Source organism: Suricata suricatta, chromosome 2 (genome assembly GCF_006229205.1).
Source record: "Suricata suricatta isolate VVHF042 chromosome 2, meerkat_22Aug2017_6uvM2_HiC, whole genome shotgun sequence".
Taxonomy (NCBI): domain Eukaryota; kingdom Metazoa; phylum Chordata; class Mammalia; order Carnivora; family Herpestidae; genus Suricata; species Suricata suricatta.
In genome coordinates this window covers 57517851-57528884 of record NC_043701.1, presented here as the reverse complement: position 1 = coordinate 57528884, position 11034 = coordinate 57517851, and the positions used below count along the sequence as shown (strand labels likewise).

Genomic DNA, 11034 nt, shown 5'->3' with positions numbered 1-11034 from the left:
TGATTCTTTGATGCTTTTCTCGACCCCAGCGATTAATCTTATGACCAGCTTTTTAAATTCTTGATCTGATATGTTGTCTAGATCTGCCTTGAGCAGTTCTGTGGCTGTGACTTCCCCCTGGAAGTTCTTCAGGGGAGAGTTTCTTCGTTTTGTCATTTTTGCTAGTTTTCTGTCTCTTGTCACCTTTAGAAAGCTCGTTTGGCTCTGTGCACCTATTAGTATTTCTCTGTTAAAGGAGGCTTATTGACTGTCCAGGGTCTGCCGTTTCAGGAGATATTCTCTTAATGATGTCTCTCAGTTTCTCTTGTTGTGCCTGTGAGTATTTTTTCCCTACTCTGTAATATTTGGGACTCGCCTTCTTGCACACTTTGGCTTGTTTCTTGGTGTAGTCCTATGAAGGAAAACAGACTGACAAACACCGAGGGAACCGAAGCACGCATACACACAGACAAATCAAATAAAGAAACACATTACAGGCGGGAAAGAAAAGAAAGGTAATGGGAGGGAAATTGACGGAAGGAAGAGAATAAGAGAAAATAAAAAGAAAAGAGAAAGAAGAAAAGACAAAAAACATATATAAAAGGGGGTCGGAGACAACAAAGGACAGTAGACCGTTTAAAAGTGTATGACCAGTTTAGGCGAGAGGTAAGCATGAGATACAGGAGAATATATCTGGGTTGCAAGAAGGTGAAAAAGTATGGGAGAAAGGAGAAAGAAATATAAGGAGTAAAATTTAAAGGAATTTAGTAAAGAAAAAGGGAAAAAAGGTAATAATGACAAAGAAGTAGGTATGAAACTAGTGAAGAAAAAAATTTTTATATATTAAAAAAACAATCAACAATAAAAAAAAAAACAAAAAAACAAAAACGAAAAAAAAAAGCAAGCAGCAGCTTCCCCTGGTGGATAGGCTTTGTTTGACGTGTTAAGTCTTGGAGTCTGCTCTCAGAGGCTCTGCCCCTGCCTGAGGCAAAATGAGCAGCAGGAGGTGAAGTGCGCACCTACACAGACTCTATTGCGGAGTCCCCACCCCCAGTCAGGATCGCGATTGCAATGGGGGAAAGGAAAAAAGCAAAAAGCAAAAAACCGAGTCTCTCTTAGTTTCAGATAGCTTTGCTCAAGACGCTGTGCGCTGCTGGAAATGAGCTGGGAGCTCCCACATTCTAAGCGCGCGCCCGGGCCTCCACCCGCCACCCACTCTTTGTTGGGTGTCCCGTCGGTGTGCACCTTATTTTTTCCCTGTGGGCACCCGGGATTCGCGCAGTCCGTGCAGGGGGCGAGGTGTGCCGTGGAAATGCGGTCCGTGGTCCCGTTCCCAAAACCAAGTTCGAATTGCTCGCGCCTGGCGCAGTCGCCGCTCCAGCCGCTTCCCGCCGGGGAGCGCACCTCCCCAGTGCTGAGCTGCTTCTCACAGCCACAGACGCCTCTGATTTCCCGCCGAGATGGCTCAGGGCTGGAGGCTATTCCTTCTCTTGCGCCACCCCACTTCGGGATTCCGGCTACCCAGTAGTTATCTATGGAGTGGGTTTCTGTCTCCAAGTGACAGAAACCTCTTCCCCAGAGACAGTTCTATGAGCGTGTTCTGACTCTGTCTCTTCCCTTTGTCTCTCGGGCGCCGCGCACTTGCGCCACGTTGGACTGGGGATCTTACCTCCCCTGCCCGTCCCGGGCTGGCCTGTTTTCGGATCTCCCCCGTTCGCCCCCACTCACTCAGATATCCTTGAGGTTCTATTCCTTCTGGAGTTTGTATTTTCTCCTTCCGCTCTCGCAGATGAGCGTAATATCCTTCTCGGTTCGATAAATGGTGCGGACGGAGTTTACAGAGCTCCCTTCCTCTCTGCCATCTTGGCTCCACCCCCAATACTTTTAACTTTTATATTACATTTATATAAGTGACTTACCCACCACCATTACAACATTGGAGTTTTCTGAATTTAGCTATATATTTACCAAAGCGTCATACTTTGATATATTATAATGTAACCAATTAGCACTCTTTTGTTTACATATCTTGCAATGCTGATCTAGTGGGGATAATTCCTCCAGCTTTTGTTCATCTGGAAAATTTTTTATTACTTCTTCAATTCTGAAAGGCAACTTTATTAGATAGACTGTCCTTGGCTGGCAATTTTTTTTATTTCAGCACTTTGAGAATCTCATTCTACTCCTTTCTGGCGTGAATAGTTTTTGTAAAATCCACTATCAGTCTTATAACAGTTCTCTTATATTTGGCAAGTTGCTTTTTCTTCCTGGTTTTAAGGTTCTCTCTTTGGGAGTAAGTTTTGCCAGTTTAATTATAATGTGTCTGAGTGTGAGTCTCTTTGGATTCATCTTGGTATATTTGGACTACTTGGATCTGGATGTCATGTTTTTTCTTTCAAATAAGAGAAATTTTAAGGCATTATTTCTTTAAATAAACTTTGCCTCTTCCTCTGTCTCTCTTCTTCTGGGAACTCTGTAATACATATATTCATCTTTTTGATGATGTCCCACAAGCCCATAAACTGTTTTCACTCTTTTTTCTTTTCATTCCTCTGATTGGATGTATTCTGCTGCCTGTCTTCTAATTTGCTGATCTTTTCATCCAGTTGATCTAGTCTGTGATCGAGTGCCTCTACTGAATTTTTCATTTTAGTTATTGTATTATTCAGCTCTACGATTTCTGATTTATGTGGCACTTTTAAATGTCTCTCTCTTTGTTAAATTTTTCACTTTGGTAATGCATTGCTTTCCTGTGAAATTCTCACTTTGTCCATGTATTGCTCTTCTGATCTTGCCTTTATGATTGTTATTTTGAATTCTCTATCAGATAAATAATTTCCATTTTCTTCAGGTCAGTTTCTGGAGATTTGCCGTGTTCTTTTGTTTGGAACATATTCCTGTTTTTCCATTTTCCTTGATTCTCTGTGTTGGTTTCTATATATTAGCTAAAACAACCACCTCTCTCAGTGTTGAGACTAGCTTTGTATAGGAGATAAACCTCATTAATCAGCCTGGCCTGAGTTCCGAGTTTCCTCCCAAATCTTTATGATTGTCCAAGCCACTATGTTTGTTCTTAGTGTCTCTTGCTGTTTGAGTGTGTGCCAACACCCATTAGTGTCCCTAAAGGGATGGTAGCAGTTAGCATCTAGATGTAGGCTTATTAGCTGCTGGCCTTCTGACAGCAGCTGAGAAAGTATGCAGTCACACTTATTCGGGGGAGAAACTGGGAGAGAGGTGTTTTTGCCTTCTCCTTCTGTGCTGAGCCTGATGTATAGCCATGGAGTTTGCTCTTAAGCCTGTTTAAAAACTGCTTCTTTGTATGGCACTGTGGGACTTGTGAATGTAAACCCACACTGGCTGTGAGAGCCTGGTTACATGAAGGCCCATCCCTTGGGAATAGTGGCAAAAGCCTGGGTGCCAGACATGTATAGAAGCTCTTTCCAGGAGATGCTGGCAACCTGATGTTATTATTGGAATATGACCTACTAGCTCTTTTGAATTCCAGGTAGGAGTGCAGTCAGCACCTAGATATATGTTAATTACAGTCCAAATCCTCAGGTGGCAGCTTATAAATTATGCAGTGAGACCATTTGCAGGGAAAAGCTGGGAGATGGACGTTTTTGCCTCCTCCCTCTGTGCTGATCCCTGGGAAGATAGCTCATGGTTAGTGCTCATGCACCTGTCAATGACTCCTGTTTTTGTTTGCTTTAGTTCTGCTGGATATCAGAGCGAGGTGCTTTGGGGGCCTTTCCCTCAGGTGGGAGCCTTAAAAGTTGGGGCACCTGACATGTGGCCCAAAACCTTCACTCCTGAAGGAGAAACTAGGAGCTGGGTGTTCCCTCTTGATTAGATCGTGCTGTGCCTGGAATGGGGTTTATGGCAGGAGCGTGACTCAGTCTTTCCTGCCCATTCAGATGTGAGTATTTTCTCCTCACCTGACATGTCAGGATTTCTCTCAGAGAGAATTGCTCCATGTGGAGCTGTACATTTGGTGTGTCTGTGGGAGAAGAAAAATTCAGGAGCCTCCTATGTTGCCATTTTGGTCAAAAACAAAACAAAACAAAAACTTCTTTAGTTTCTTTATTAATTTAGTTGTTGTAGATTATTTGTTTTTTTTAATAGTATTCATTTATTCAATGAATGTTATTGAATACTATTCTAGATGCTGTGAACCCAGCAGTGAATCAGATGGAAAAAAATTCTGGCACACACTATTTTGGTAGGGAGGAGACAGACTAAATCAATAAACACATAGCTATATTATATATCTTGTGATGAGTGCTATGAAGACAAATGTAGTCAGAAAAGGCAGATTAAGAATGAAAAGTGAGAATGCTCTTTCATAAAGGTTCTTCAGGGAAGGTCTCTCTGGTAAGGAGATATTTGAGTGCAGTTTGTGAGGATGTGAGGGAGTGAGGTATGTGGATATACAGAGTGAAATGGAGGGGGAATATTCCAGGTGGCTGGAGAGGCAAGCAAAGGCCCTGAGGCACCCCTTTCTGTTCTTTCTAAAGTGACGTATGCAGGAAATTTCAGCTAATAGCTTACGTATCTGGAAGGCTTTTCATATGTTTACTCTTTGGTTGATAACATAGGATTTGGAGACAGATTCATGTAGCACCTAAAATAATCTTTATTATTTAACAATAAGTGCCAGGACTTAGGAACAGGAGAAACTATTTCTTGTGTTCTCTTGATTTTTGCTCATGGAAAGAAAAAAGAAAAGAAAAGAAAAAGTAATACTTTCACCTTCTTTTTGTGATCTTAGAACACATTGTTAGGTCATGCAATCATATTATTTACGTTCAAAATTTTTAATCATCATTTATGTATATATTTTTGTATACCTGAGAAAATATGTAAACAGATCCTAGAGAGACATTGCTTTATTTTACTTTGTATTATTGGTCTGTACAGACCAAGATTTACATGTATGATTGGAGTCTGGGAGTGAATTAGGCTCAGGCATAAAGGAGTAAGACTGGTGGAGGAATGGCAAACTGGAGAATTTTATTTCTCTGTATAAAGGGAAGAGGTGTTACTTAACTCTAATTGATTGTTGCATGGACCTAGTTTTCAACGTATTTTCTGATTTTTCAAGAAAAGCCAGAGATTTGCATTTTATGTGTTATCTCCTGCTTTTTAAACAGCTGGAAATTAAATAAAAGCATTTCTGGACACTCTTCAGGCCAGATAGAACATTCACACAGGTGGGATTCAGACCTCAAGTTACCAGTTTGCACCCTTTTGTGGTATAAGATCATAAGTAATTTTTATTGCTTCCTTTTCAAGGGGTACTCTTGTATAGTAATAAATTGCTATGAGGTTTCTGGATACAAAGGGTTTTTAGCACACTATTGTACCATTGCTTCCCCCGTTTGTTACTGACTTTATCTATTCTTCTTGTGCTAGGGTATGGTCAGACAGGTCCACTGTCTCAGCGAGCTGGTTATGACGCTGTTGCCTCTGCTGTTTCTGGTCTGATGCACATCACGGGGCCTGAGGTAGGTATCATTCCTTAGCTTTAGAATATTCTTAAATTTACTCCCTATTTCTTCCAAAGGGATTTTCCTATTCATTAATCTATAAGCTTAAATTTGAGTTAATTTTATAACAATCTTTTTAAAAACAAGCAGCAACAGATCAAGCAATGAGCACATTTTCTACATGTATTATATTATTCCAGCTTGGTGTAGGCACCTGGATGTGACGCAGGAAGAGTCCTGTGAAGTAGAATGGCTGACTAGGCCAGACTGCAGGGCCCATTCCTGTCAGAGTGCCCTCATCTGGCATGTGTGCAGAGCGGAAGGTCTCTTTTTCCCTCTGGAGTATTATTAAGTGGTTATGTATTTAAAAATTTTTTCCTTTAAGCCTCAGGTGGAGTTGTGTCTGATTGTCATATACATTAGGTTCTGACAGTGGGAGAATTATTTGATTTTATAACAAACCCTCTTTACTGATAATAGGTTGGGAATTTCCTAAAAAGTATAGAGATGACTAAAATGTGTTTGGTTGGATCGAAGACTCTTAGAAAATGGACTCTGTGAGAAAACAGTAAGAATGGCATGAAGTTAAAAAAAAGTATGAAAGTCTAATAAATAAAAATAATTAAAGACACCCATTTCTAAAACTGATTGGATCGGTAGGTCTAACACCTTTTTGCAGGTAGGCGTTCCTTCCCTGAATCACTTTCGTCAGTGAATTCTTTAGGAAATATTGCTGTAGTTTGGGGATAAACACAGGCAGAATGACCTCAAGTCTTCTCTTTTGTAGCCTTTCCTTCTTTTTATTAATTTTAAAGCAGCTGTTGGGATTTCAGTGTCTTGAGATATAAGTATTTCTTACTTTTATTGTCTGTTTCATTTTTACAAGTCTAAGAAAAAAAATGTGTGTAGTCTTTTCTTAAAATATTTAAGGGCACCAGTTTTCTTTCCATCCACTGGGAGAATGGAGGATGGATATCCTTCTCTTTGCTCTATCCCATAGAAGTGCTTATATGTACAAGACGTTATTACTGTGAAAGGTTTTATTTTAAGAGTACTGAACTCAACCATAAATATGTGAAAAGATCTTGGACTTTCTTTTTTTAATGTTTGTTTATTTATTTTGAGAGAAAGAGAGAGACAGATAGAGAGTGGGGCAGGGCAGAGAGAGTGTGAGAGAGAGAATCCCAAGCAGATTCTGTGCTCAGCGTGAGCCCAATACAGGGCCTGATCCTATGAACTGTGAGATCATGACCTGAGCCCAAACCAAGAGTCAGACACTTAACTAAGTCATCCAGGCACCCCGGATCTTGGACTTTTAAATTTGTTATTCACACGTTAAAAAGAATTAGCTCAAAAATAGCTTTTGTGAAGGATTACTGTGGTTTCTTTAGTGCACTGTGCTATATACTCTGATGGGGGTAACAACCCAGTGTGTGCTCAACCTTAGCTTTTGTCAGTCACTACCTGTTCTCTCTTCTGTTATCCTAGATTTTGAGGAGATTTTTGTTCTAGCCAAGCAGATGATGACAACATTCATTGTGCTTACTATGCATCCAGCATTTCTTTATATACTTTACATGTATTAAAGTAAACTTAACTTTCATACACTGTATTTCTTTCACATGGACATATCTTTATATCTTAATTCATTGATCCAGTGAATGGTTATTGCACATGTTCCCTCTCTATGCTGGGAACTGGCAGGCACTGGTGATAAAGCAGGTAACAGGGTAGACACAGTCCTTAGTGGAGAAATGAACATTAGCAGAAAGTTAACAGTAAATACAAATAAAAAGAACTCTGAAAAAGGGCTATATATATATACTATTAACATATACAAGAATGTGCTTAAACAATTATAATACTGTACTTCCGAAGTTCTATGAAAAATGTGGTTTGACAGCAAAGATAAAAGCAGAAGTGAAGAGAAGTAGGCCACGTTGGGAGTTCCCTTTAATTGAACTCCCTGTTGTCAGCAATATTTTATACCTCTTGGCAGAGGAAAGAACACTTCTGAAAGCTCTGGCTAATATCTTCAAATAGCCAGTGCAGATGCATTATTGCCAGTCATATCATGTTGCTTGTGAACTTTTATCTACCTGCACAGCTGTGTATTTGTGCTGTAGCATAACTTCACCTTGTCAGGTGACTGAACGGAACCCAGACTTCTCTATCATGGATCATTATCCTGAGACTTTACCATATCACCTACACAGTGCAGCCTAACATTCTCAGGATGGTTGGTCAGGGAAGGCTTCTCTGAGGGCCAGATGTATAAGGTGGGACCCAGTTAGGCATCAGCCTGGTGACCAGTGCTGGTGTCTAAATGCTGGAGAGTCTGGTACATTTGAGGAACCAGAGAATGCCCGTGTCTTTGGATTGTTGTGAGCTGACAACGAAGGGAGAGAATGAGGTTGGAGGGGTAGGACGTGGTAGCTGAACTTACTATTTAAGAGCTTATTGTATTACTTACTAGTTTAATAAGAAGAGAAGATACATTATTATATATACACACTTTTTAAGTGATGATCTAATATAATTCTTCCTATAAAATGAGTAATATTCCCAAAGTCTAGTCTAGTATCATGATAAACTCAAAGTGCATGTTTTTTTTTTTTAAATTAAGTAACAGGATAATATTATGCTTTCTATCCCAAAGGGGTATCACCTAAGTATATAATGTAGGATAAAATTTGTGAAGGCAGTCTTTATGATGAAAGTTCAGCAAATCAGTTACAGTTGACTTCTACTAGATCTAAAATCTGGCCTTTTAGGTTAGGCATGCTGTGGTGTTGTCAGATAAAATTCATATTTGATTGTGGAGGAAAAGAGAACTGCTAACCAGTGCCTTCACTCTGCTGGACCCATACTTGATGCTTTACATATGCTGTTATAGGTTTTGATCTTCCCATTATCCTTCTTGGTAGGTATTGATAAATTCTGTAATGAAAGCTTAAAGGGTTAGATAACTTGTCCAGGTCCTGTTATGGTATATAAAGTGCTAAAGCCAGACTTTTAACCTGCGTTTTCTTTACTCCTTATACCTCACACTACATTCACTTTCCATACTGCCTGGAGGATGAATTCTGTTGTTATTATATTTGTATCTTGCCTATGCAGGCTGCATGATATTATGTTACAGTTAGTGAATCAATCATGTGGTGTAGTGAGAAAGCATTAGATTAAAGTCTGGATGCCTGGCTCTATCGAACTTACTCCTTGTAATGTTTACTGGCTGCCTACAATGTGCCCCAGGAGAATAATATGCCTCAGAAGACCATGGTCTTTGCTTGGTCACTGCTGTATCTCTGCCTAGAACAGTCTGGCACTTAGTAAGCACTTATTGAATTCATGTTGAATGAATGAATAAATGAATATCTGGCACTGTGCTACGTGACCTTGAACATATCACTGAGGTTTTCTGTGTTTCAGTGAAGTGCACCTGGTAGTGACACTCATATACTTCCTCTTCAAGGTATTGGATTAAGCAAATAAAATGTCTTTTATAGAACATAAAAGTGCAAAATAGTGTATAATGTGGTATAGTACATAAACATAGTTGGCAAGTGCTTGGTATATCTGTAGATTTCTCATCTCGACTCTTAGAGATACTGATCTGTGGGCTTTAACCCAAAAATCATTAATGCATATTTAATGATGGCCCCAAATGCTTCTGATGGAGAGGGTTTACAGATAACACTTGGAGACATTATGAGAAGTGTTATTATTAAAAACTTCTTTGCATTGAAAGTAGGCAGCAGATATTATTTGATAGCCTCTGAGAGAAGGCAATGACTTACTAAGGTCTCCATATTATGATTAAATTATAATCTTATACTTCAAACAAAATCATATTATCTTTTTCATGTTATGGCTCTATGCTAACCAGTCATTACTCAAAACAGGTATCTGTCTGTCTATCTTATTATTATTATTTTTTTAATGCATACAGAATATGGAGAAAGGTTGGGAATGAAACCAATGAGCATGAGATTCTGGGAAGTAAATGACTGATAAATATGTAATATGTTTTCTGAGTAATAATTCACCTATAATTTATAGCACATATAAACATCAAGATGGATTATTTTAACTATCAATGAACAATGATGTATTGACCATATGTGTATAGTATTGTATTAGATATCATAAGTTTAGCAACTTACTCTATAAGTAACAATTTGACTAGATTAGACATATACTTATGGAAAATTATAAATATTCTATAAATAATAGAAAAGTGCACAAAATTAAGTGGAATACTCTGTAGTGGACAATATAGAGAGCCATAAGATAGAAGATCTTTAACTTTTTCTTGAGGATAAGCAACTTATGAAACTCTTTTGAGTTTTGTGATCCTAGAGGCCTGGGGTTGGGAAATGTGGATGTGTGTATCTCTATGTGGGATGTTGGTCATGAATTAAGTGCTTTGCAAGCAGCTGAGAATGGCAGGTGTGTAAGGACAAGGAGGTGGGGGGCAGTTGTCAGCTGTTTCTGTTAGAACTTCTAGGCTGGGGAACACCCTCTTATCCAACTTGATGTCTTCGTGCCCAGAACAATAGGTGCTCTCCAAATGTTTTCGGTTTTTAAATGTAACTAATAAATTCTCCAAAATCCAATTTGTACCTCACTTGGAATCTGTTGGAGAGAACTTGCTATAACTTGAAGTAAAATATAAGTGTAGCTCAGAAAAGGACTTGAAGAAAGTGGCAAGATTTGAGTTGAAAGCCACCTGGAAAAATGGATAGCATTCAGATGGATGGAGACGTCCCTAGTGGAGATCAGAGGAGCAGGGGGTGGGGGGGGGGTCAGGCTTTTGTAGGGCAAAGCAGTGGGCCAGTTATGGAAGAGCTGAGTAAGGTTTTAGAGCAGTGGGAGAAAGTGGTGAAGGGGATACTTTGCAAAGTCTTTTTTTTTTTTAATTTTTTTATTTTTTTTAAATTTATTTATTTTTTATTTTTATTTTTTTATTTTTCCATAATATTTTATTGTCAAATTGTTTTCCATACAACACCCAGTGCTCTTCCCCTCAAGTGCCCTCCACCATCACCACCACCTGTCTTCCCCCTCCCCCCTCCCCCCCAACCCTCAGTTCATTCTCAGTATTCAATAGTCTCTCAAGTTCTGCATCCCTCTCTCTCCCCAACTCTCTCTCCCTCCTCCGTTCCCCCTGGTTCTCCATTAGGTCTCTCTTGTTTTCCTGCTAGACCTATGAGTGCAGACATATGGTTTCTGTCCTTCTCTGCCTGGCTTACTTCACTCAGCATGACACCCTCAAGGTCCATCCACTTTCCTACGAAGGGCCATATGTCATTCCCTCTCATTGCCATGTAGTACTCCATCGTGAATATATACCACATCTTTTTTTTTTTTTTCTACAGATCAAATTTTTATTGTACAAAGAAGCCAGATGAATCTGATCTAGACAACTAATAGCCAACACATATCTGCTAACTATCTATCTATCTATCTATCTATCTATCTATCTATCTATCTATCTATCTTTTTCAAAGTCATCCCGACAGAACACTGTTTAGAATGTGACAATTCATTCAGGCAGGAAAGCCAC

General features: G+C 39.3%; 1 protein-coding gene across 2 annotated transcripts in view; it reads left to right on the top strand.

Annotated features, from left to right (window-relative positions):
• The window catches only part of SUGCT (succinyl-CoA:glutarate-CoA transferase), a 749888-nt gene that overhangs the window by 101290 nt on the left and 637564 nt on the right, over positions 1 to 11034 (top strand). For both annotated transcript variants that reach the window (XM_029926667.1, XM_029926657.1), the window contains exon 7: positions 5392 to 5483. In XM_029926667.1, the coding sequence (XP_029782527.1) occupies positions 5392 to 5483 (92 nt within the window). The remainder of the gene's footprint in view (positions 1 to 5391; positions 5484 to 11034) is intronic.